Source organism: Lissotriton helveticus, chromosome 10 (genome assembly GCF_964261635.1).
Source record: "Lissotriton helveticus chromosome 10, aLisHel1.1, whole genome shotgun sequence".
In the NCBI taxonomy this organism is placed as follows: Eukaryota; Metazoa; Chordata; class Amphibia; order Caudata; family Salamandridae; genus Lissotriton; species Lissotriton helveticus.
The window spans coordinates 275,685,385-275,713,024 of NC_136071.1; the positions used below are offsets into that span (position 1 = coordinate 275,685,385).

The 27,640-nt window shown below is 43.9% G+C and overlaps 1 protein-coding gene across 1 annotated transcript in view; it reads right to left on the reverse strand.

Moving 5' to 3' along the window:
• Positions 1-27,640, reverse strand: part of OBSCN (obscurin, cytoskeletal calmodulin and titin-interacting RhoGEF) — a 2,124,484-nt gene that overhangs the window by 1,451,515 nt on the left and 645,329 nt on the right. The window contains exon 59 of the mRNA XM_078665296.1: positions 637-903. Within this exon, the coding sequence (XP_078521422.1) occupies positions 637-903 (267 nt within the window). The remainder of the gene's footprint in view (positions 1-636; positions 904-27,640) is intronic.

A 27,640-nucleotide genomic window follows, 5' to 3' on the forward strand; every position in this document is an offset into this window, starting at 1 on the left:
CTGCCTTGTAGATGAGCAGGATATGTAATATGTACTAACTGTGATCACAACTGCAGAATGAAATGGAGCATAGTAAAGAAAGTAAACAATGGAAATTAAAATAATTAAGGAAAAATAGAAACATACACATGCCGCTAAGAAGAATAAGTATTTAAAAACTTTAGATACAAAACCAAAATGTTCACTCTAGGAGGCTTTAAGCATTGTTAGTTGGGGCCATTTAAAATGTACAGAAACGCTACTCTTAGGCTTTTTTATTCGGAATTCATCTAAATCATATTGTGAGTGACCACAACGTGGATTTTGGTGCTTATTGCACCACAATCGCCATAGTACAGTAAATATTGTGTACTATTGCCCTGTTGAATTCCGGCACTTTTGACCTGCCAACATTTAATAAAGGATGATATACCTAATGCATTCAGCGATTACTCAGTGCTTTAAATAACACTCAACTCGTAATCCCAATGCTTGAGCAAACAAGTTTTTTTTTCAGAAAACACCGACTCACTCATAATCATTATTCAGGGTGCGATTACTGCTTTATGTTTTTTTTTATAAAAATGATACATGATATAAATGAAAAAGTATTGGAATTCCTTAATGTGACTATGCGAGAATAAGTGTGAAGCTAACCATTTACTGAGAGTCTGGCAGTGCTCTGCTGGTCCCCTGTGTCGCAGGTGTACTCTGCTGCATCATCCGGTTCTGTATTGTGGATCACCAGCTCTGTCACTGCCCCTTCCTGCTTCATCTCATATTTGGCAGAAGGAAAGAGTACCACTGAGCCTTTACGCCACTCCACAGGGGCCCCTGGCTTTGAAAGCTCACAATGTAGTGCCACGTCCACACCGTCATCCACTTCTTTGTTATGAAGCTCCTTCTTAAAAGTAATGGGAAGGGCTTTGGGAGGGGAATAGGTATAGAAACAGAGAGAGACAATGAAAACAGAGAAAGATAAAATCATAAGAACTAAAAAAATGTGTAAAGTCTTAATAAAAATCACAAAAATTGAAAGGTTCATTGAAGCAGCAAATAAAAACAAAATGCTAGGCAAAGCACCCATTGAGAAGTAGAAAGGAAATGGTGTCTATGAGAATCTATGCCTTAAACACACATTTGTAAATTGTTATCAAACTAGGAACCTGATTTAGAGTTCAGCAGACAGATTACTCTGTCACAAATGTGACGGATATCCCATCCGCTGTATTGTGGGTCCATTATATCCACTGGCACTTCATCATGTTTGCAATGGAGTACCCCATCTGCTGACCCCTACATTAGGTCCGTAGTTGCGTCTCTAAAGCAGTGGATAATACAATGAGGCCCTGATTCTGAGTATGAGATTAAACCCCTTACACAAACTCATGTTTGCACAGAAAACTGAATTATACATTGGATAGCGAACATCACCCCCCCCCCAACACCAACCCATTTTCCCCAGGTACATTTCAGCAGGTCGAACCTCGTGAAATTTATTGGGGCAAAAAGCCCAGTAAATTCCCGGACAAACAGAATGTAAAGTCAATCACACCAGTCCCACGAGTAATTCCCCATTTTCAGTGAAAATTGGAGATATTAGCAGACCCTACAAGTACTTCACACCCATCTGAGACACCTATAATTGGGGCCTATGACTTGTAAGGTGAAGATTTAGAAGTTTACAAGGAACTTCTTCCCTACTAAAGAAGAGGTAAACAAATTAGACTTACTTGCAACAGGAATGCTGGAGGGGAATGTGTAACAACATTAGAAAGGATATGGAAAAGATAAATGTCAGAACAAAATCATGACATCTTATGAGGAAAATGGCATGAATTACCTACATGCACATGTTAACACTGGAGGTAGTTCTTAAACTGCATTTTATGGCATTTGAGCCCTCTTTAGCACTAGCACCAATTTAAACTGAAAGAAAACGGTGTTTGCTTATAGTTTACTTTCACAGTTCTCACTGAGTTGTGGTAACTATGAGAACAAAATAAGAAACATGTGGAACTAGCATGCACAAAGGAGGTAAAACTATAATTTGAGTGCAGTACTCCCAATTTGTGTACCAATTTTGAGACCACACTCTAAATGATCAGCCAGGTAGTGTTGCAGCAGGCAAGAGAAGGAGCAAACTACAGAAGCACTTTTCACTTCATTACTGGGGCTGAGCGGCTTGACTTTCCTTTAAGATTTTTTTAAAAGAAGAATCAAGTAAAGATGAAATGCTTGCACCATTATCAATCTCCAATATTCAGTAAGGATTCAATGTTATCCTCATGCTTGATTTGTAGACAAAATAAGGGCCGCTGCAGCTTGTGCCACCGATTGCTTCTGCCAGAACTGCATTGACAGTACCAACATAACGTCTAACTAACACACTCCAACAGGTGTGACATTTGAGACTATTCCAGGCCTGCAAAGTTATAAGAATGGCTTGGCCAGCAGGTATTTGTCATTTTAATGTATAGTAAATGAATAAACAACTGCTGTTGTGTGGAAAAGTAAATTTTGCCATGTTCTGTGTCACTACGTGTCATCCATCATATGTTATGTGTGCATGACCAATATGCATATGTTATTCCCCATGTCCGATTAATGACGCAATTACAGTTGTGTCCTCCTCTAGTATGCCAGTTTCCAGTCCTCGTGAATACTACGAATATCAGGCCTATGTAAAGTAATGTTGCCACGTTTCTCAGTGTGCACGTTATTTCATTATAAAGTCCCCGTTTCCAGGCCTCAACAGGGCCCGGACATCAGATTCAGCTTCAGCTCCTGTCTCCTGAGCCTCGCTGAGGAGCGATCCAGCCCCCACCTGTATCCTCGACCTTTCACTTACTTCCTGCCTCGCAGTGCCCGGTGCAGCTTGGCTCAGTCTTTGAGTCTGCCAAGACTATGTTGTGATTCCAGCTATCAGTTTAGTCCTCCTTCTCTGCATTCCTAAGCTACTGAACTGCATCAATAGTTTCCGTCATTGTCTAGCCTATGCGGCTCCATGTTAAGAGAAATACTGTATTTAATGGTCATTTAATATTCTTCATCACGCACTACATGTAGAATAAATGCATGCTTCAGTCTTAGAGTTCGTTAGCTTTTCCCCTCATGACTTCTAGTTTATATCAACATGTTCCCTAAACATCAGATACCAGATAGGGTTTAGGTACATGTCGCTCCGACCCTCCAGACTTTAGTCTCTGCTCCTAGCACAGAGTTCATAGCCCCCAGCTTCTCCTAGTAACACGTCATCCCAGCAGTTTGCGCGCACCACCAGGTTAGAGGTCCCGGCTCCTTAGGTAGCCCCCTCCATGGTTTCCGCCCCATTCAAGACATATTCTGTTACGTTCGCATCACATGTCTGAGTTACACCTTCTTTTTACTCTTATCTTTCGCGACTGCTACGCGTCACACCTTCTGCTCCACCCACTGCTACGCCTTCTGCAATGCAATGCTATGTGTTTGCACTATGTATATATGCTCATGTATTGTTATTAAAAGTTAGCGCGCTCATCCCAGATCCAGCCCCAGCAGCTGCTGGGGCCTGTCATCCTATTCCTATGCAGGTTGTCCTGTTCCTGTCCTTATGCTGTATTAAACCTGCAAAACTCCCACTACCTCGAATCTTGACTCTTATTTATTGAGCTATCTGTTATTCATTCATTCATTCATTCAAAAATAGATCCGGTATTATTTATTTATATACCACATAATGGCGCCCGAATAGGGACTTGCCCTTTCCCCACGCGTCGGTGAAGCCACGCCGACCCCCTGACCCTCTGCAGTCGTGACGGAACTCTTCTGCGCAGTGGCAGATATTTCTGCTCAAGTATCCCTCAGGCCCACGGAGAAGACGGAGGAGGCGGTCCAGCATCCAGACGAGACGGTGGAGGAACGCGGCGAGTCCCGACCAGAGCCCAAGCCAAGAGTCCAAGGTCCGAGGTATCCGGAGGTCCACCCGTAACTGAAGTCCGAAGTCCGAAGTTCGTCGTCATCGTCGTAGCAGTCCAGTCCAGTCCGAGGCCTTCCGTTCTTGCTGCCCGGTGAGTACCGTTACTGGGGTGGTATCTAGACAGGGTCAATTTCATTGACTCTGGTCTGTGGGTTGGTGGTACACAGTCCCACAAACGAAGTGTTCACTTCGGTGGATACGGGTCCTGACGTGTCTCTTTAAGAGACCGGTAAGTTTCATACTGTTTCAGCAGTGCATCTAGTTTCTGTTCTAGTCAGTTCTGTTCTCGAGAAATTCATGTGTTCTGTTCACGGTATTTTCAGGTAGTATTCTGTTCGAACTGTTATTTTTAAATGTTCTTCATGTATTTTAATGTTGTGGTATGAGTGCGACGTGATTTCGTGTTTTCATTGTGTATTGTATTTTGTCCAGATTAGAGTCCAGTCATGCCGCTCTTCTCAAAGTTACGTCAGTTAAAAACTAGAAAGGGTCTGCTGGAAGCAGCAGTTCCCGTCCCGCCTAGGGACAGTCCAGGTCATTTTATGTATCAGAAACATGGCATAGGTGCCATATTGTATCTAGATTTATGGGTAGAGTATACCAAACAGTTAGAAGAAAAGTATAGATGGCCCGTATCGGGTACATGGGATGCCGAGTGCATCATGAGAGTAGAGGAGGCATTATGGAAAAAGAAAACCAGACAGTCGCAGAAAGATGCCATCGAGTTATGGCGCAAAGAAGCTCATAAGAGAACCGAAAAAGAAATCAGAAAGTCAGAACTAAGTAGAGAATCCCAAGAACGAGCCCAAGAAAGAGAATTGATCGAGTTAGGTGAACAAGTCAAAGCTGAACAATCAGACAGACGGAGGAATGCCCTCATTAAGGGTATGTATCCTCTTCTTGCCGAGGGCTTGCCAAAAGCGACCCCGGAGGCATCCAGTAATTTCCCGCCACCATTAGTTCCGACCAAACTACGTCACAAACCGACCGCAGCTGATATTTTTATTTCGTCCTATCTGGACGACACAGTCCCAGAATATGCAAATCCTGTTCGCACTCCGCCAGTCCCTGTAAACCAGGTAATTCCTGCTCCTCCAGACACCGGGGTGCCCTTAACAGCTCCCCCAGGTCAGCCCGCCATACAAGTCCAGCCCACGTTACAATTACCGACCCTGCCAGGACGGAAAGCATCAGTTGATGATTCTAGTTTAGGGGCCGCAGGAGGAGGTCTTCCTCAAACTCCGCCGCCATACAAGCGTTTATCAGCACTCGAATTACATGCTCAAGCATCACAGCGTACTCCTAAGAGTAATAAGTCTGTTGCAGAGATCAGGCAAACCCTTGGCGAATGTGTCTATGACCCAGTTCCAGGCGAGTTTAATATGGTTTTATATTCCGTACGCGTAAGGAGAGTGACCGAGTATCTAGTCACCCTGCCGAATATGAAAGAAGATCTAGACAGGATATATCGTTTCATCCGAACAGGGGATGACCCACAAAGTATTAGTGATGCCATGTCTCAAAGGAAAGCCGAGATTCAGCGCATGATATTAAAGTTCTTAATTAACTGTCTAATAAGAGAACAGGATTACCCGTCTAAAGACCCGGAAGAAATGAAAACTCTAACAAAGTGGAGTGATAATATAGCCGAAGGTAGGCACAATACTATTGGGGCCATGGAAAGTATGTACAAGAAAATTCGTAGAGAGATAATAAAGATACACGAACAGCGTAAAGCAGCACAAGTAAGCGAGAAAGAAAGTATCTCTGACCCTGAAGAGGAAGACGACGAGAATACTGCCAGAATAGCGTATGTAGGAAAACCTAGATTTCCAGATCGCCATTTACGTCTAGAACCCAAGTCTACTTTCCATCATTCAGCACCAGAACAAGGTTCCCTAGAACAAGTATTTCAAGCTACCGATCACATTCTGAAATCACGAATCGGTTATAGTGAGTTAAGTACCATGCATGAACAAGAACTAGTTCGGTCAGCAGTCCGATGGATTACTGATTCTACCACTTTTCCAGACGAAATAGTGGCACAAATGTTTCTGAAATTGCCCCCAGCCGAGCAACGACTGGTGGGTATGTATATGATCCAGCACCTCATTACTCTGTATGAGGGTCAGCACTCTGATCCAGGCCCGTTACATGATATCCTGAACGAGTTACTCCAGTACAGATGGAGAGGTCTAGGTACCGATTTAATTAGTGTCATTTTAGAACAGCGCCACAAATATAGAACATTCTTGAACCCGCATTTTGTTCATGTCTCACCCCCAGAAAGTAAATCATTCTACATAGATAGACAGAATCCGTTACGAGAAGTCCACCCAGTCAGAGGAGCGGGTGGCGAAATGCAGCGAGTGTTTGTATACACTCCGATAACAAAGATGGAACTTCTAGAAATGAAGAAATTAATTCCCTGTCATGACAAAGATCCAGCAGGGTTCCATAGAGAATTAAAGGACATGCTCCGTATGGGAGAATACACATACCCGGATATAATTAAAATGTTAAAGGTTCTGTTGCCCGCAGGGGTGTATGAAAAGCTTAAAGAAAAAGAATGGGAGGTGGGAGAGAAAAAGATCGATTGGGCAGTCCTAGAAGCTGAAGATAAGATACGAGTACCAGGTACTGGTCTCGGAGATAAATGTAAAGAATTACCAGAATTATTGATTCAAGTTTTACCCAGATTATTAACAACGAAAAAGGAAGACTGGGATGCAATCTCAGCCTGTAAACAGAAACAAGATGAAGATATTAGTGATTTTTATTCGAGGTTTGAAAAGTGCTTTAGTATCAACAGTGGCCTCAAGACAAGTAGTGAGTCATACCCTCACCTTTTTGTTACTAAATTAGTCGAGAATTCAAGCCCACAAGTTAAAAACCGAGTTTTGAAAGTCGAAAGCACCTGGCAAGCAAATACTCCGTCCCAGATGCTCCAGATGCTCCAGTATCACCAGAATAGAATCAGGGAAGAGCAAGAACACGAGAGAAAACGTATGAAAGACACGAAAATGAAAGTGCTAGTTGCACAATCTGTTCCTCAAGACAGTCAGAAGAGGGGTCCGAATCAAGTCAGTCATCCTGCAGCACCCGTTAAAGGGAACTGCAATTATTGTAAACAACCAGGTCATTTCATAAACGAGTGTACGGTTCTGAAACATAACATAGCTACTGGTAAGACTAAAGAAAGACCACGTCCGCCTAGACAAGAACAAGTTTCACAGACTCCTCAGTCACAGAATGCACCACAGACAGTTACAGCACCGCAGCCTATTGCTGCAACACAGCATGTTACATCGCAGATGTACCAGTATGCACAGTCTGAGTATCCAGAGTACCAGCCATATTCATGAAACAGCCTAGAGAGGGAGGTAGGCTTGCCTCTCATCGAGATACCTGTAGATCAAGAAGGTCCCTATGTTCACAGTCAAGTATTAGGGAAAGACAGAAAGTTTTTGATTGATACAGGGGCAAGTAGGACTACAATTAGTCATGCCGAAGTTCCAGGGGCTCCGCTCTCAGGCTCAAGAAATGTTTCCCTTGGATTTTCAGGAAAGCCTATCGTTAATGAGATTTCAAAGCCAGTCACTCTAGAAGTAGGTCCATTGTCCCGTACTACTGATCTGTTACTTACTAAGTCATGTCCAGAAAACCTATTAGGCATTAAAACACTGAAAGAGTTAGGTGCAGTTATATGTTGTTCCCCGGAGGGAATACGATTGTTCCTACGTGACTTCAAGGGTCACTATGTATTACGAGATTTTGATCCCAGACTGTCTAAAGTTCCGCAGCATTTATGGGCGCAAGGTCCGACTGATGTAGGTTATATGCAAATCACACCCCATCGTGTGACCCTGAAACCAGGTGTAGTGTTACCACGAATCAGGCAGTATAGATTGCCACCTGAGGCTGTAGCAGCCTTATCCAAAATTATAGACGAGCTCATGGCTCAAGGAGTAGTTGTAGAAACTGACTCCAATGTATGCAATTCTCCGATCATTCCAGTTATGAAACGTACTGATCCAAATGCACCCCCAGTATATCGATTAGTGATTGATTTACGAGAGCTTAACAAATGTATTATTCCTCAGTACCCAGTTGTCCCAGATATCTCTTCCCTGTTAACTGCTATTGATTCCGAAGCCATGTTCTTCACTGTCATAGACCTCAAGAACGCATTTTTTAGTGTTCCGATTCATCCAGACAGCCAGTTTCTTTTCGGATTCTGTTTAAATGGAAGGAGCTATATGTTCACACGCGCTCCTCAAGGTTTCACAGAAAGTCCTAGTATTTACAGTCAAGCACTCAAGAGACAACTAGACAACATTCACATGCCAACTGACACTGCCCTGCTCCAGTATGTCGATGATCTATTGATCACAGCCCGTTCTGAACGTGACTGCGAGCGAGCGTCACTGACGGTTTTGTATTTCCTAGCCGAGATGGGGCACAAGGTGTCACCTTCGAAGCTTCAATTCTGTGTCCAGCAAGTGGTTTACTTAGGACACTTACTGTCCAAGAGGGGTAGGCAGTTGACACCAGACCGCATCCAGTTGATAGCGAGTCTTCCCCAGCCCAGAACCCAGAAGGAGGTACGTGCCTTTATCGGCCTTACTTCTTATTGCAGACAATGGATTCCTCAGTATGCATTTCTAGCCAAGCCACTGATACAGTTAACGACACAGGAGGCAGCCGTATCGACTGTCCTCCCTTGGACATCTGAACATACACTTAATTTCAACGAGTTAAAGAAAGCTTTATGCCAAGCTCCAGTTCTGGCCACACCGAACTACAGTAAGCCTTTTACACTTTTCGTTACTGAACGTGAAGGTACAGCATTATCTGTTCTTACACAAGATCAAGCAGGACAATACAAGCCTTGTGCTTATTTTTCTAGCACACTAGATCCAGTCGCCCAGGCGTTGCCTGCGTGCCTCAAGTCAGTTGCAGCCACAGCACTAGCTATCAGACAAAGTGATTCCATAGTTCTAGGACACTCCCTGACAGTACACGTTCCACACTCCGTGGAAGTTCTTTTAAATCGAACACAAACACAGCACTTGACAATTGCACGTTTAACAGGTTATGAATTGACACTGTTCCAGCCACACATAGAAATCAGACGCTGCAACGTTCTGAACCCTGCTACACTGTTACCATCAGTTAATTCAAATTCTGCCACACACGACTGTGTGGAAGTAGTCAACATTACGACAAAGCCAAGACAAGATCTGACAGATATTCCGTTACCAGATCCCGACCTGACACTTTATGTGGATGGTTCATGCATGAGAACTAGTACAGGAGAACTAGTTGCCGCATATGCAGTGACTACTGACACTGAAGTTATTGAGACACACCGCATTGACACCCTGTCCGCTCAAGCAGCAGAGCTAGTTGCTCTGACACAAGCCTGTATACACGCCAAGAACCTGAAAGTTAATGTTTACACAGATTCACGTTACGCATTTGGAGTTGTACACAACTTTGGAGTGCTTTGGCAAGAGAGAGGTTTCATGACTTCTCATGGAACCAAGATTCAGCATGGTCTCCTTATTCAAGCTCTGTTAGATGCCATACATTTACCGACATCTATCGCTATCATGAAATGCAAAGCACATACGAAAGTCACTGACATTATTTCTCAAGCTAACGATCTAGCAGATCGCACAGCCAAGCTTACAGCACAGACTCCAGACATTCCAGTTAACATGACACACACTCCAGATCCGACTACATGTATGACAGTTAAGGACCCTACTCAAGATGTCATAGATATCCAGTTACATGCTACTCCCGATGAAATCAAGAAATGGTCTGAACAAGGAGGGGTCCAGACAGACCAAGGATGGGTGACAAAGGGTAGGACCGCATGGTTTCTCCCCGACTCTATGGTTCAAGTCATCATTAATACCGCACATAGTCCAGCACATTTGGGAGAAAAAGCAATGTTAGACAGTATCCAGAATATTTGGTTCAACAAGCATTTACGAGCTGCAGCCAAGCAGAAAGTCCGTACCTGTATGATATGTTGTCAGTTTAATCCAGGTAAAAGTGTCCCGGTGGAACAAGGGGGATTCCAGCCTCCTGACCATCCTTTTGAGGTCCTCCAGATGGATTATATTCAGATGGAGCGATGTCGAGGTTTCAAGTATGTCCTTGTAGTTGTATGCGCTTTGTCCAGATGGACAGAAGCATATCCAGTCCCCGATTACACAGCCGCGACCACTGCCAAGCAGTTGGTTCGTGAGTTTTTCCCTCGATATGGACTCCCTAGAGTCGTATATTCTGATAACGGTCAGCCATTCTCATCTGAGTTGATGAAGCACGTTTCCCTGTTGTTAGGGTACCAGTGGAAGTTTCATTGTGTACGCCATCCTGAAGCAGCTGGTCTAGTCGAGAGACATAATCAGACTCTGAAAATCCGAATCGCCAAAATATGTAAAGATAAGGGTGTGGACTGGCTAGTAGCTCTGCCAGTTGCTTTGTTTTACATGCGCATGGTCGCACATTCCAGATCAGGTCTGTCTCCGTATGAGGTCGTATTCGGCCGCCCCCCTAACATGTGGGGTACTCCTAGACCCCGAAGTATTACTGATGTTTCATGTAATATGCTGACAGATTACCTAGCTTCCTTGATGTCTGCCCTCAACTCATGTCGTTCACAGGTTGCCGCCACATTTCCAGACAATACCGAGGTGGCACCGCATGAAATCGTTCCAGGTTCGATGGTGCTCGTCCGGAACTTCGACAGATCAAGTCCGCTGGAGCCACGTTGGAAGGAGCCCCGTCAGGTCCTCCTCACCACCCGTACAGCTGTGAAATTGGAAGGACGCCGCGGCTGGGTGCACCTTTCGCACGTCAAGAAATTCTACGGATTAAAGCCGGTCTCCAAGAACATTTCCCAGGACTTAAAGACTTGTCAAAGCATTGTTCCTAAGGACTGTCCCGCAAATGACATTGATACAACCCCTCCCTTGGTAGAGAAAACTCCGCAGCAGGAGTATAAGCAAAAACTCCGGTCTAGTAAAATAAGTCAGTCAGTTTGATTGTCTAAGTCCTCCCCTAGGTGAAACGGTTAGACTGTTTCTGACATGTATAAAATAGACCCCCATAGTGAGAGAGTCAGTAAAAACTCAATTCGATGAATCGTTTTTCTAAGTTTCATATTATTCATCAGCATAATGATTTCCTGCACCAGTTATGCATTTTTCCTGTGTTTTCCAGTTTCTCATGTAAATAAGCATTCTAATGTTACAGTAGAGCACACGTTTAGTGATCTGCCTCCTCACGAATATTCATACCGCCTCGCTATGCGTAACAATACATTTATCCGCATGTTGCATCATTCACACCAGACCAGCAATGCCACAAATTGTTGGGTGTGTGGTCGACTCCCCCCTTTCCAGACGTCAAAGGGAGTTCTGCCACTTTTTCCTTATCCATTTTCACATAATGGTTCGTGTGGAGCATGGTCCACGTTAACGTCATCCTCAACAGATATGTCTTTTCTTAACAGCACATGTTTCCCAGACAAGCAAGGTCTCCCCCACAGAACAGGTTTAGATCTAGAAAATGAAGTGTATAATTTAGGTAACTATTCTTCGAATTTTATGGTCCTGAATGTTCAGTCTGATACTACTCCAGACTCACCTGCTATTTCAGTATTACCAGTCAAAGGCGAATTATGTGTCCGAAATCATGGTTCTGTACACGTAGGACATAGTGATTGTACTACTATTATCAAGTATAGTGACAGTGGGAAATCTATTTTCAAAGCTTCACGTCATTCTTATTTTGTTTGTGGTCAAACTGCATATGTTCGTCTGCCCCTCGATTGGGAGGGAACCTGTTACATTGCCTTCCTACTGCCACCTGTTTTTCTAGCCCCACCAGACTACCATAGGAATTCCTACCTAGTACATACTAGACACAAGAGAAACCTCCCGATTGTCGATTATACTGAAACTGCTGCAGAGCAATTCATTGATATTGATAAAGGTGTTTTCCCTTATTTAGGCACAGTTGTAAACAGTAAGCTAATCCGTAGGTTAACAAGAACCCTTGCAGCAGTAGTAGATGAGACTGCCTCCGCTCTAGGTAACTTAACCGAAGAGCAATCCTTTATGAGAATTGTTGTGCTCCAGAATCGTCTCGTCCTTGACGTCATACTGGCCGATAGGGGCGGGGCCTGTAGAGTCATCGGATCTAGTTGCTGCATTTTCATTCCAAATAACGCGCCGTCTGTTTATTCAGCTATAACCAGACTTCATAAAATTGCCCATCTGTTACACCAAGATCCAGGCACCTGGACATGGTCCGGTTGGTTCTGGAATATAATTTCCGCCTGGGGATGGAAAGTCCTGTCCTTTCTAGGTATCGCAGTAGCGATCATATTCAGCTGCTGCCTCTGTATACAATGTGGCCCTGCGATTTGCGGCATGTGTGCTACCTCTTGTATTCCTAGTCTCAAGCCCCGTTCTAAATCTCGTTCCAAGACAATTCGAGATGAGCAAATGATACTGTATGAAATGATAGATGGTATCATGAATATTGATGTTTCCTGATGGAAACGTAGTGACAAGGAGGGAATGTGGAAAAGTAAATTTTGCCATGTTCTGTGTCACTACGTGTCATCCATCATATGTTATGTGTGCATGACCAATATGCATATGTTATTCCCCATGTCCGATTAATGACGCAATTACAGTTGTGTCCTCCTCTAGTATGCCAGTTTCCAGTCCTCGTGAATACTACGAATATCAGGCCTATGTAAAGTAATGTTGCCACGTTTCTCAGTGAGCACGTTATTTCATTATAAAGTCCCCGTTTCCAGGCCTCAACAGGGCCCGGACATCAGATTCAGCTTCAGCTCCTGTCTCCTGAGCCTCGCTGAGGAGCGATCCAGCCCCCACCTGTATCCTCGACCTTTCACTTACTTCCTGCCTCGCAGTGCCCGGTGCAGCTTGGCTCAGTCTTTGAGTCTGCCAAGACTATGTTGTGATTCCAGCTATCAGTTTAGTCCTCCTTCTCTGCATTCCTAAGCTACTGAACTGCATCAATAGTTTCCGTCATTGTCTAGCCTATGCGGCTCCATGTTAAGAGAAATACTGTATTTAATGGTCATTTAATATTCTTCATCACGCACTACATGTAGAATAAATGCATGCTTCAGTCTTAGAGTTCGTTAGCTTTTCCCCTCATGACTTCTAGTTTATATCAACATGTTCCCTAAACATCAGATACCAGATAGGGTTTAGGTACATGTCGCTCCGACCCTCCAGACTTTAGTCTCTGCTCCTAGCACAGAGTTCATAGCCCCCAGCTTCTCCTAGTAACACGTCATCCCAGCAGTTTGCGCGCACCACCAGGTTAGAGGTCCCGGCTCCTTAGGTAGCCCCCTCCATGGTTTCCGCCCCATTCAAGACATATTCTGTTACGTTCGCATCACATGTCTGAGTTACACCTTCTTTTTACTCTTATCTTTCGCGACTGCTACGCGTCACACCTTCTGCTCCACCCACTGCTACGCCTACTGCAATGCAATGCTATGTGTTTGCACTATGTATATATGCTCATGTATTGTTATTAAAAGTTAGCGCGCTCATCCCAGATCCAGCCCCAGCAGCTGCTGGGCCCTGTCATCCTATTCCTATGCAGGTTGTCCTGTTCCTGTCCTTATGCTGTATTAAACCTGCAAAACTCCCACTACCTCGAATCTTGACTCTTATTTATTGAGCTATCTGTTATTCATTCATTCATTCAAAAATAGATCCGGTATTATTTATTTATATACCACAGTTGTCCTCATCTCTAAATTAGATAGACAGTGTCACCATGTAGCAGACTGTCAGAAGTGTGGGTGCTGACAACTAAGTGCCAGTGCAAAGCACCTGAAACCACCTACTTAAATTGAGCACTGATTAGGGTTACATGACACATTGCCAAGAGCCACTGCAGATCTCTTTCCAAAGGAAAGAGAAGTAACTTTAATGTGGGGAGGGTAGCAGTGTGCATTTCATGCTCTGCATGGATACCATGTAGTTTGATGTAAATTCTGTAGTACAGCGGACAGGGTACACTCAGACGATTGAAAAGCTTTGGTAAGGGGTTATCTGCATCGAACAAGACTGAAAGGCTACTCATGTAGAAAAGTGGGAACGTGCTGGGGCAACTCTGGAGAATATGCGATTTAACAGGCGTGTAAGTGAATGTACTTTGTCTGGTAAACATGAAAAGAATGATCTATTAAAATATAGTGCACACTTTTTTGTATGAGATGAGAATTCAGTTCATCTCTCTACTTATTCAGTTTTATTTTAGTCCATCTAACTCATTGCACTTGATCCTTAAATAATACTGAAAATTTGCTTCTAAAGTTTCAGGCTTAAGTTGTACTTAGGTTTGCTCATGCCAGCAGAAAACCCCGATGTGTCGACCCCAACAAGTACAAAATGATATCCGGGATTTTGGAAAATATTTTATTGCTTCCTAACTTGAGTTATCTAGTAGGATGCCGACATCTGCTACAAAGAAGATCACCTGCATTTGTTTATGCAAACTGATGGATGTATGCCTTAATCATTGTAAAACTGTACTTTCACTTTGGTTACACAGATGTTATGTATGTAACCTTTTGCCTTCTACATTTTTGGTTGTGTTGCAGTGTCTTATCTCAGATCCATGTGGGATAGAGAGCCAGCATGACTTATTTCAGTGCCACTCTAATTTTAAGCAAACGTGGGTGTGGCCATCTTCCTCTTCTGCTGCCACAAATTCTGGAGGCATTTAGAAACAAGCTGTGGTCTTCAAACCACATTTGAAAAGCCCTGATAACAAGAATGGTATTTCAGAGGCACTCGTAACATGCCTAAGGTACTGAATATGATTCCACTGACATTATTGGGCGCATTTCTTTACCATTACATTTAAGGTTACATTTCTGGGCAACATGATCTTTGAAAGCACAAGAGATGCTTATATATGAGTTTTGTGATTACTATAGTTTGTATATTCAAATTAAATCAGCAGGAGACTATGCACACTATAGCTAAGTTTATGGTGGTCGCATAACTTCAACTATATTTAATGATTTAGAAAATCAGAAATACAGGGGAACCCTTAAGTTCTTGGTCCATCTGATTACCACTGACTTAGGTTGTCTGAACAACTGAAATGTGTGCTGCATAACATGCATTACCATAGCCCTGACCAGAGGAAAGATAAAAGATTCTCTTCTACTGGGTCGAAGTCACATAAATGTTACTCTGCAGCCATTTCATAAGCTGCATGGAATGGCTGGATATTTAATTCCCTGAAGATTCTCAAAATGTATTTCTCCAGTGGTAGATGCAGCATAGAACTGAAGAAGGCAGAGGCTTGGACATGACAGAATGTTCCTCTGACTTATATGTAGGTTGTTGAGTGGATTACAGTAGGTAAGTCAAACATCAAGCGCATTACATTGCCAGAAGGCCTTTGATTGGGGTCCTGGGGAGCAGCAGCCACTCATCATCATGGTCTATTTCAGAGGGAATTGAACTATGACTTATATATGATCAGTAGCCTGCATAGGATCTTCAGAGCTGGCATAATGTATTTGTGGCAAGAGAGCCCAAATATGAGACACTCAGTATGGGTTTGCAAACTCTAAAGTTTAACAAGTTCCTTGTGGGAAAGTCCCACAGTAGCCACGTTTGGACAAATACGGGGGTTCTGACTCAAATCAGGCAGCTAAAACATTGTTAAAGTACATCTAGCTGTTTGTCTGCTTTATCCAGATAGTTTGTGCACACACCAATGCTTAAATACAATGACTGGAGAATCAAGAGGAAAATTAGTTTAGGCAACAAACTGAAAAACAGACATGGGATTAACACGGGAAACAAATACAAATAACATTGACACTGCCTCTACAGAAATTTTACACTTAAAATGTACTACATTTTTTAAATATCAATGGCAAGATTCATACACTGTTCCTAATTCTGCCACTGGTGAATTCTGGAATAGGTAACTACTGAAATACAGGACCGATTGGTAACAGGGATAAGAGTATTATGTATTTTTTTATGATTGACTACAGCAGTAGTTTTCTAACACCACCTAACAAAAGTGCTACATATCATGTAAACTGTGGTGAAAAACGTTAAAAATTCACACTGATCTAATGTAAAACTCATGATGCTTTCTGTTAAGCAATAATCATAAGATACTAATGGGCCAAACCAGTGAATTGAACAATAGCATATGCCCCAGGGTTTCTGAGTGCACTTGCTCCTGATCTAGAGACTAGAGTTAAAAATCCAGAACAATGTGCGCAAACACTGTTTGCACCTGTTTTCTGAATGGCATTGCCCAACGCTCTGTGGTTGGCAAGGGCACATACTACTAGGTATGTAATGGTGGCACTTACCCGAGCAAACACAGGAGTGAGCTTAGTGTATACCCAACTCCTCACTAGTGTTAAAGCTGCTGTAACTCGCACTGGTGCTCACTTTACAACTAATGCAGGTTCCTAAATGAAGAGAAAAGTCATTTTCCTTTCACATTTTGTTCTATCACCTTGGGATTGTTTTCAAGGATTTTGCAAGATTTAGGTAATACAGTTGTATGAGGTCATAGCAATGGCAGTCATGTGCCATATAAATACAAATCACTGAAGTAGTCTTTACACATTCTTTTTAAATTTGCAAATTAGTGAATGTCATGGTAATCTTAAAAGACAAGGACATATTCTGGTTATGCTGGTCAACTGGTTTGCTCTAAATCAGAGCACTGCCCCCACAGTGATACCATCCAGCATGCCCAACAACGCGTTACAATACTGCAATCAAACTATCTATGATACACTCAACTGGAAACTGCTGCAGCAGACTAGGATATTATAGATACTGCTGGGTAATACTTGAGTCAGCACAGTCAGCTTGGTTGAGATCACTATGAGGGTTTGTAGCAGCCAGGACACAACTTATGATACATTCTGGGAACACATATCTTTTAGCTACTCAACTCTGGCTGAGCATTGGGTTACATTAATAAAATAGGCTGCTACACACATCCCAGTACTTTTGTTCTCACTTGTAAAACATGGCAAGTAGTTAGCTAACCCAATTAGCTAATTTGACGTTTAGGTAAGGTCACATTTAAATGTGAAAATTCTGAATAGAGGAGCAAAAAGTCAAATGTCACATGTGGCAGCAGTGTGGTGTTGTACTATTCCCCTGATATATTTTAAAACATAAACCACAAAGTCTAGGTGCATAATGTATAGTCTCTGCAGACGATCAATTCAAAAGTGACCCATACTGCGCAGACCTTGAGCAGCATTATGATTACCAAAGGCCTGCTTATATATATAAAATCTATAATTCATTCACCGAGCTGGAAAAAAATGAGAACATGCACATTCATTGGATTTTATTAACAATTAAAATCTACTTTCTTGGTAAACTTAGATTTAAGTATAAATGTCACTAAGCTGACTTTTGGAAAAGTGGATAATCTCTGCCTTCATGGCATCCTCATCGGCTGCCATGCTCTCCACTTGCAGTGACAGTAGTTATATGTTTTAGGCCAATGGCTGGCCTCATTTAGGTCCCAACAACCCTCATCAAGGCTTTTCTGGAGAAAATATTTTCACATGCTCAATGGCCCAGCTGCCCAGCTAGAGCATCCCCGGCAGGAACACAAAGGGTTACTAACTACATCATCACCTACACTTATCTGCGGATTGTGAGGGGAGGATAGGGAAATTGATACCAAAGGACCACACAAAGCACTGGCAATGGAAGCTTTCTTGTTTATTTGAAAGCATAAAATGTGTGATATAGCCTCCGAAGTTGTCCTGTTCCCAGCGAGGATGCCATTTCTCACTCATGAGGGTAACAAGGAAAGGGGAACACTTTGAGTGGGTAATCCTCTAGTAAGAAACAGGTTCTTCATTTTAATAGCCAAATCCAGGGGCTGGCTTGGACAAATCAAGCAGCTGAGTCATCCTGCTGTCATATTGTCAAGTGTGTGAAGATTAGTGCTTTCTTGGAATGTTTTACGAGCCCAGTGTGGATACAATTGTTGTACGTGTTTTCTTACTAACTGGGGGGGGGGGGGTCTATTTACTAAGAATTTGCACCAAAGTGATGCAAATTGATGCAAAATCATTTTTAGGTATTTACTTTCCAGAGCTAAACTTGTTTAGTGTTGGAAAATCACTTGAATGTAGCGCAAAGCAGTGCAAACCACTGCTTTCCATTACTTCGAGCTAAAGGGGCACACCATGGGCATTCCCATGCAACCACCCATGCTTTCTGATGCTATGCCCTATTTACTTAAAACGTAGATACAGTTTCGGGTCAGAAAATAGCACCCATTTTCAAGTAGGTGCTTTTCTGACTTTGTATGTTTGCTGCACTGTTCAGCACACATACAAAGTGATAAATGGTGTAAAGATGGTCTGAACATAGTATTTTGCACTGGAAGCCTATCTTTTCAGTACAAAACCTGTGCTAGACCTCCGCAGATACCGTTGCACTATAATGCAAAGGTATGTCCGTGGTGCACGGCCACACATTTCAGCACCGGCGTTAGGAAGAGTGACATATTTCTGTAAATATGGCACCTCCTTCTCTCTTCTTCGCGCGCAGCTTCTTAGCCTGCTGCGCTGCGTGAGATTTTAGTACCATGCATCCATCTTATGTGTAGCAAGAGTGTTAACATGCAGTAATTACTAACTTATGTAAAAGATACAGAATAATTTAGAACATACCTACAAATTACCACTATTACTGCAGTCACTTTGGCAACCTCACTCTGGTTATAGACACTACAAACATATGCAGATAGTACAGAGGAACTAGTTACTTATCTTCGGTAACGCTTTTTCTTGTGGATACAATATCGGCCTGTGGATTCCTCACCTTTTGAATACCCCCTGCACCAGTATTCCGCGGGAAAATTCTTTCCTAGCTCTCCCACATCGACGAGGACGTCACAATGGACAGGCTCCGCTCGAGGCAGGGTATGACGTCATCTGAGCCACAAAAGGACCTCGTCGGCGTGCTGAAGTCAGTTCCACCCATTTTTTCCGTGCCACTGAGGCAAACGGGTGGAACAACACGTTTTCAAATATACACATAGCATATCAAATATATACACGTATGCCAAATCACAAATGCATAATCAATAAAAGTAAAGAGAAATAGCAAAGGAAAAGCATTTCTCATTATTAGGATATAAACATGATTAAAATAAAAAAGAAAATTGGTAGAAGCAGGTGGACAACGGGGAGGCTGGTGGGAGCATGAGGAATCCACAGGTAGATATTGTATCCACCAGAAAAAGCGTTACCAAAGGTAAGTAACTTGTTCCTCTGATGGATACTTCTGTCTGTGGATTCCTCACCTTTTGAATAGACTCCCAAAGCCGTACATCTACCGGAGGAGGATGTCCACCTGACTAAACCAAAACACCCTGAAAAACAGAGCGAACAAAATAGCCAACCCTCCAAACCTCAGAGTCCAAGCAGTAATGCTTTGCAAAGGTGTGAAGGGAGGCCAACGTTGCTGCTTTACAGATATCAAGAACAGGAACACCTCTAGCCAAAGCAGAAGAAGTAGATTTAGGTCTGGTGGAATGAGCTCTGATACGTTCAGGAGGGTCCTTCTTGGCCAGGGTGTAGCAAATCTTGATGCACAAGATAATCCACCTGGAGAGAGTCCTCTTGTGCACTGCCTTGCCTTTCATCTTTCCAATATAGCCCATGAAGAGCTGATCGTCCAGCCTCAGATCTCTAGTGCGATCCAAATAAAAGCTGATAGCCCTCTTAGGGTCGAACCGATGCAGTCTCTCTTCCTCCTTAGAAGGGTGGGGGGGGAGGATAGAAGGTGGGTAAAGTAATGGATTGTCCCAAATGAAAAGGGGTAACCACCTTGGGAAGGAAAGCAGCCCTGGTCCTTAGAACCAACTCATCCGCATGCATGGTCAGGAAAGGAGGTTTCGAACTAAGAGCCTGAAGCTCACTTACCCTCCTAGCCGAGGTAATGGCTATCAAGAAAACTGTTTTAAAAGAAAGAAGCCTCAACGGGCAAGAGTGAAGAGGCTCAAACGGAGAACCCATTAAAAAAGTGAGTACGTGATTCAAATCCCACTGAGGCATAATGAAAGGTGTGGGAGGAAACTTGTTTGTAAGGCCTTTAATGAACCTCATGACAATGGGGGACTTAGATAAAGACGGATGGTCCGGAAAACATAAAAAGGCTGACAAAGCCGATAAATAGCCCTTAACAGTGGCTAAAAAAAAAGTGAAAACTCCAAAAGGGTCAATGTCTCTCTCTCCGCACCACTGAACAAATCTGGACCATCTGGAAGAGTAAACAGACTTAGTGGAGTGTTGCCTGGATGATAAAATAACATCCACTATCTCTGGCGGGAGAGAGAAAGAATTCAGGTTGCCCCGTTCAATCTCCAGGCATGAAAGTGCAGGCTCTGGAAGTGGGGGTGTAGAACCTGCCCCTGCGACTGTGAGAGGAGGTCTTTCCTGAGAGGGAGACGGAGCGGAGGGTACGACGAGAGGTGAAGTAGGTCTGTGTACCACACCCTTCTTGGCCAATTTGGGGCGATCAATATAACTTGGGCCCGGTCTTGGCGAATATTCCTCAGAACCAGAGGAATCAAGGGTATGGGGGGAAACTCGTAAAGGAGTTGTGAGCTCCAATCTATCTGAAACACGTCCCCCAGCACCACCTGCATCAGATACTGGAGACTGCAGAACAACGGGCAGTGCGTGTTCTTGTGAGTGGCAAACAGGTCCAACCAAGGAGAACCCCACATCTGAAAGATGCGATGGACCAACTACGGATGAAGCCGCCACTCGTGATCGGCCGAGTAACGCCGACTGAGTCTGTCCACACGAACACTCAGCACACCGGCCAGATGATTTGCAAACACACAAATCCGTTGGCTCTAAGCACAGGACCAGAGTTGCAGAGTCTCTCGGCAGAGATGATATGACCCTACACCTCCCTGCTTGTTGATGTACCACACCACGGTAGTGTTGTCCATCAGGATCTGAACCGACTGACTGCAAAGGGAAGGAAGGAAAGCCTTTAGTGCCAAACGTATCGCCCACAATTCCAACAGGTTGATGTGAAGCAACATTTCCTCCGAAGACCAAAGACCTTTGACCTCCAGATCCCCCAGATGAGCACCCCACCCTAGAGTGGAGGCATCCATGATCACTGTGGCCACCGGCAGAAAAGACTGAAAGGGCTTTCGTTGCGACAGGTTGCCCTGCACACTCCACCAAGTCAGCTCCGCTGCAGCTTCTCTAGAGATTCTGATATTCTGCCCGAGATCTCCATTGTGCCCATACCATTGCCTGCGGAAGCACCACTGGAGTGCCCTCATGTGCCAGCGTGCATGGTTGACCAACAGAATGCAGGAAGCGAACAGACAGAGCAGGCGAAGAACCTTCAGGACTGGAACAACCGCTCCATCGTGAAATAAAGGAATCATTTCCTGTATGTCGAGAATCCTCTGCGGAGGTGGGTATACTTAACACACAGCAGTGTCCAGTATTGTCCCTATGAATAGGCTGCGCTGAGAAGGCACCCAGTTTGAACAACAGATGAGTTGTCACTTGCAAGTGGCACGAAACCAACTCTGGAGACTCTTTCAACAGACAGTCGTAAAGGTAGGGGAAAACGGGAACCCCTGACCTTCTGAGATGAGCCGCAGCCACCGCCATCACCTTTGTTGCGATCCCACTGTGAAACGGAGATACTTCCAATGCGACTTCAGGATGGGAAGATGAAAATACGCATCCTGCAGATCGATGGACACCATCCAGTCTTCCTGTTGCAGCGCAAGAAGAACCTGAGCCAAGGTCAACATTTTGAACTTTTCCTGCCTGAGGTAAAGGTTCAAAATCCTACGGTCCAAGATTGGTCTCAAGCGACCGTCCTTTTTGGGGATCAGGAAATACCGGGAGTAGCAACCATGACCCCCTTTCCTGCTCCAGAACCACTTCTATCGCACCTTTTTGAAGCAATGTAAGAATCTCCTGCTGTAAAAGCAGTAAGTGGTCCTCTGAACACCCACCCTGGCGAGGAGGGTAAAGAGGAGGAAATTCCAAAAAGTGGAGGGCGTACCCATTCTCTACAAAATTCAAGACCCAATAGGCGGAAGTGATCAGTCTCCAATCTTGTAGAAAGTGGGACACCCGACCTCCAACCGGACCAACATGTTCTAAGATGGGGGATCTAGAACTGCTTTCCTGTTGTACCAACGGTGGCGGGAGGGGAGGTAGAGGAAGACGCTGAGGATTGTTGATGATTTGCACCCCTGAGGCCTCTTTTATTCTTCCCTCTGTATGATTTGTACAAGGGATTATGTTGTTGTTGTTGGCCCTGTTGAGATTGCTGGCGGCCATGAGAGGAAGCAGATCTCCCAAAACCACGATACCGTTTGTAACCATATCCTCTGGACTGCACCTGGAGGCCTAGAGATCTTGCAGTAGCCTTGCTGTCTTTAAAACGTTCTAAAGCTGAGTCCGCCTTTGAACCAAAGAGCTTTGACCCATCTAAGGGTAAATCCAGCAAAGTCGCCTGAACATCAGCTGAGAAACCAGATGATCTAAGCCATGCTTGTCTCTTTGCAGCCACAGAAGACCCCATCACACGAGCCACAGAGTTTGCAGTGTCCATGCCTGATTGAATCACCTGACGTGCCGCAGCCTGCGAATCCGTAAGGACTTCCAAGAAATTAGCACGATCTTCTTCAGGCAATTTCGTGGCAATTTGCACAACTGAGTCCATCAAAGCATGGATATATATCGTCCAAAAAGGCAAGTTGCATTAGTGGACTTAAGAGCCATACTAGCAGAAGAAAACACCTTTGCTGCTTGCTCCATCCTCTTAGAATCCCTATCACTCAGAATAGTAGGGAAGGAACCAGAAGACTGCTTCAAACAAGAATCTTGGCCAACCAAACTTTCCGGCGTAGGATGCGATGACAAAAAAAGCTGGATCACCAGGAGCAAGCCTGTACCTTCTCGAAATGGAACGAGAGACAGCTGGAGCAGATAAAGGTTTCTGCCTCACCTCCAGGATTGGTTCAGTTAAAGCATCCGTAAAAGGAAGCAATAGCTCAAAAGTTGATGAAGATGGGTTTAAAAACTTCTGTAAGAATGTTGGACTTTATCTCCTATGAGGGAAGCTTAAGACCCAATAAATCAGCCGCCTTCCTTATAACCACATGGTATGGAGCAATGTACTGTACAATACCTCCACTTGCAGCAGGAAGATTATATTCAGGGGAAGTATTGAGGCCACTAGCTTCATGAAGGCCTTCAAACTCGTCCATAGAGTCCACAATTTCCCCTTCCTCCTGATTCTGTAAATATTCCTCCTCTTCGAGGAGCCTCTGCACCTCTCTCCTGGAGCGTTGCTTAGGTAACGGCGTCGGTGAAGCCACACATGGCGCCGGTGCTGACATCAACGGCGTCGATGGAGGAGCCTCGGCTTCGAACCTTGACGTCGATCGAACTCGAGGTGGTGCCGCCTCAGCAGCCGAAGGAGTCCGAGGAGCCGGAGTGGAATATCTCGGCGGTGGGAAATGCCAAGCCGGAGTCGATGGCAAGAATGGCATGAATGGAGCCTGGGGATAGAACTGAGCAACACCCAGGTTGAAAGCCAAAAGACCCACGGGGCCCGAAGGCACGCCGGATGGAGTGGAGGCTCTGGCAAACATGCCAAACATCGCATTAAGGAAATGCAAAGAATCAGACCCAGGAGCAGGAAAAGGAGGATATGGATCCGTACCTTCCTGACGAGGAGTCAGCTGAGGTCAAACTGGAGCCTACGGAGCCGGAGACGGCACCCACACAGGTGAAGTCACACCGACTGGAGAGAACTCACCAGGCGCCGGTGACGTTGCTGGAGCCAGTGAATCTTCATGTTGCGAAGAAGCATAGGAAGCCGGCGACGCCGCAGCCGGAGATGGTACCGGCGTCGCTTGAGAAGGAGATAGAGAAATAAAGTCCTTCCTCGGAGGCCCTCAGCCGGAGTCGGCGACCTCGACCTCAACCTCGAAGCCCTGGCTTTCAAAGAACGATGTTGAGAGGCATGTCTTCTCTTGGATTTCTTATGCTACTTTGACCTCGAAGTGTGAGAAGATGAAGATTTCGCCCTCTTCCTACCTCTCTTCTCCTTCTTGTCTTTGGCCATAAACAACTTAACTTCACGCTCTTTAATCGCTTTGGGATTCATCTTCCTGCAGCTTTGGCATTCCTCGACGTCGTGGTCCGAAGATAGGCACCAAAGGCAATCATCGTGCGGGTCCGTGATAGACATATGCCTGCCACACTCTCTGCAGGGTTTAAATCACGTCTTCCTAGAAGTAGCCATCAGGACCAATCAAGAGATACAAAGTTTTCTTTAGAAGAAAATGGAGAGCCCCTAGAAAAACCGTTAAGCGTCGATGGCGCGGATAAAATGGAACTGACGTCAGCACGCCGACGTGGTCCTTTTGTAGTTCCAATGATGTCATACGGTGCCGCGAGCGGAGCATGTCCATTGTGACATCCCTGTCGACGTGGGAGAGCTAGGAAAGAGTTTTCTAGTGGAATGCTGGTGTAGGGAGTATTCAAAAGGTGAGGAATCCACAGGCAGAAGTATCCATCAGAGTGGTGTGCTTCAATACTCTCACAACTCTCTGTAATTTCCACAGCTGTCATAAAGTGGCAGAGTTTACAAAATGTTACTTCTCAAGCAATTCCTGATAAAAGACCACTAAGGAACTTGCTGAGGGAAGAGTGCAACCATTTTAAATATGAAATAGATTTATAAACAAGCTTAAATTATCCCAATCATAGAGCCAGTCGCGTAACCAGAAAAACACAAAATACTTCTTGAAGACCAGAAATGTAACCACTGGCAAAGAGCAGCAAATGGTGTATCTTGTTTAGCAATACATGAAAATTAAAATGAAAATTAAAACTGGTTTGGCAAATGTTTTCATTGTTTCTATTATATTGGTTGCAGCATTGGGATAAATGACTAGGAACTGAATATGGAACCCAAGGGGATAATCAATAAGGACCACAGAGGAATAGAGTTAACATGGCTGTTACACTTCTATTGGATATGAGCAGATGAGTTACATTTTTCTGTTTAATCCAAAGAAATGTGGCACCTGCTAAATTCAAATATTTTACTGAAGCAATATTTAGAAATTAAGAGGTAATTTGGGCAAAGCACATTATTTTCAAATAAAATATGAAATCACCAGGACTGTCTATGTCAAGAAATTTATTTTTAGAACATTGTTCAAATGGAATAATGTTACCGGTAAAATGCCTAACAAATTTGTCAAATTCATGCAAAAACCTTAATGACAAAAAAGGCCAAGTTTATTAAACTTTACCCAGACTTGGGAAATAGGCCCATATATTTTAACAGAGCAATATAATTGTGATAGAATAGCATTTGCTTTAGGGTGGTGTTTTTCTAATTTTCCCATTCTGAGATCTTTGTAGGATCTCCATATTTTTGGCTTGCTCTTAAAAGTAAATATAGTAGTAAGGTTGTGCCATTCAGGTGGACTACCACTTTTCTGCGCTCAAACCCTGCTGGGCAGTAGAAATTCTTTATGTTGGGATTTTCCTCAACTAGCAGCCATACTGTTTCCTCCATATTATCTAGTGCATTCTCATTCGCTATGCAATCTTGGTTCCATTTTTACCTTGGGTTTTTACCAGAACAAATGTCCAGTCCTGCATACACTGTGTACTGAACAAGCTGCTTTCTTAAGCTGGCTGCTCTGGGCCTTCTCTTCTGTTTCAGCCCTTATAGCTTCCTACCAGACTACATTACTTCTCATGATTAGCTCCAAAAACTCTGGATCTTGCCACTGGTAAACATTAGACAAAATAGTCTCTCTACTTCTCTAAATAAAGTTTAAAAAAGAGCATGTTTTCACTTCTGTTTTTCCCTACCTCTTTCAATCATGAAGCACTGACATTTTTATTTTTTAATGGTTTGATTGTTAGTTGCATTTGATGATATTGTGCTGATTGTTCTATGTTCAACCACTTTGGGTAAGTGCACTGGACAAATTCAATAATATAAAAGCAAAAAATCAGAATTCTGGCATTGAGTCTCTAAAACAATCCTATACACCACCTACATTGAAAGCAAAAGGTTCTGCCATTCAAACGCCTCCATTGTTTCTGGGAAGGCCCAAGGAAGATGAGACATGAGTTTAAAGAGAATGGATGACCATATGCCATTCCACTGCCTTCTTCACCTCAATGGAGACTGAGGAGAAGTTTGAATAAGCACACACTATGCTAATATTTCCATTGGGTCCCTGTATACCTTGGAAAAATGGCAAAATAACAATAATGAGTGTGTTTACCCTGAGTGAAGAAGATTTGACAACTATTTACAAAAATAGGTCCTGGCAAATTCAGTGAAAAGAAGGGCGTTGAATCCCTCATTCATGCACCAGAAGCCATAAGCAGCAGGGGGTATACATAAATATAATTAATTGACATATGGCTGATCCCCTTGAGGAGCTGAGGGACAGATGGGTACAGGATGGGATAGAGCTGGACGATGAAGATTGGCAGACAGCAGTGTCATCCCCAAGGGAAGTCGCCATCCCAGCTCGACTGAGATTAGTCCAGTTTAAGATTCTACATAGGATCTATATCACAGGACCGCGGCTGATACACATGGGATTGTCAGACATGGGACTACGCAAACGACAATGTGGTCTCACAGGCACATTTATACATACCATCTGGGAGTGTACACATATTATCACTTACTGGCGCAAAGTGCATGACACGATGAACAAGGTATTGGGGGTTTCCCTGTCACCGGAGGCTAGGAGATGCCGCTTGAAAATATGGGAACCCTCTGATTTATACACCTCTCAGATGCAATGGGCTACACTGGGTTTCATGTTGGCCAAAAGAAATATCGCTCAATTGTGGGGGGCAGTGCAACCTCCCACTCTGGAAAGTGGGAAAGCAATTTGGATTGGTGCATGTTTAGGGAGAAAATGGTGTATCTTGCAAGGGGATGCCCTAAGAAGTTGTCGCTGGTATGGGGCCGCTGGAATCGTCACAGAGGAGAGATCTGTACGCCACCCAGAAAGGCTGCTCTAAATGACCCCCCTCCCCATGTAGTTCCTTTTCAATTGTATGTATTGATTATCTGGTGACCCCCTGATGTAGAATCTGCAATTTTGAACGAACCTCTGTAATGCGTCTTTTTGCTGATGTTTTATTTCAATAAAAAGAATTATAAAAAAATATATATATATATATATAAATATATATATATATTACTACCGTGATCAGGAACTGTTTTAGTTCGAAACGCGTAGGTGAAGGAGGAAAATTCGAGTTAAATAAATTGTGTTTGAAAAAAACAAGAAGAGAGCGGCGTATTTGTGGACAATTGCTAAAACAAATCGGTGCGGGGCTAGTCCTTGCCTCGCCGCCGGCACCAGCTACCTGCTGCTCCTCCCAGAAGGGACATTTGCTCTGTGTATATATATATATATATATACATATATATATATATATATATATATGCTCACTCTCCGCGGCTCGTTTCAGGGGGAACCGCCCATAGTCTGGTGGCGCGTCGTGCTGGCAGAGCCCCGCCAGATATTCAATTTCAA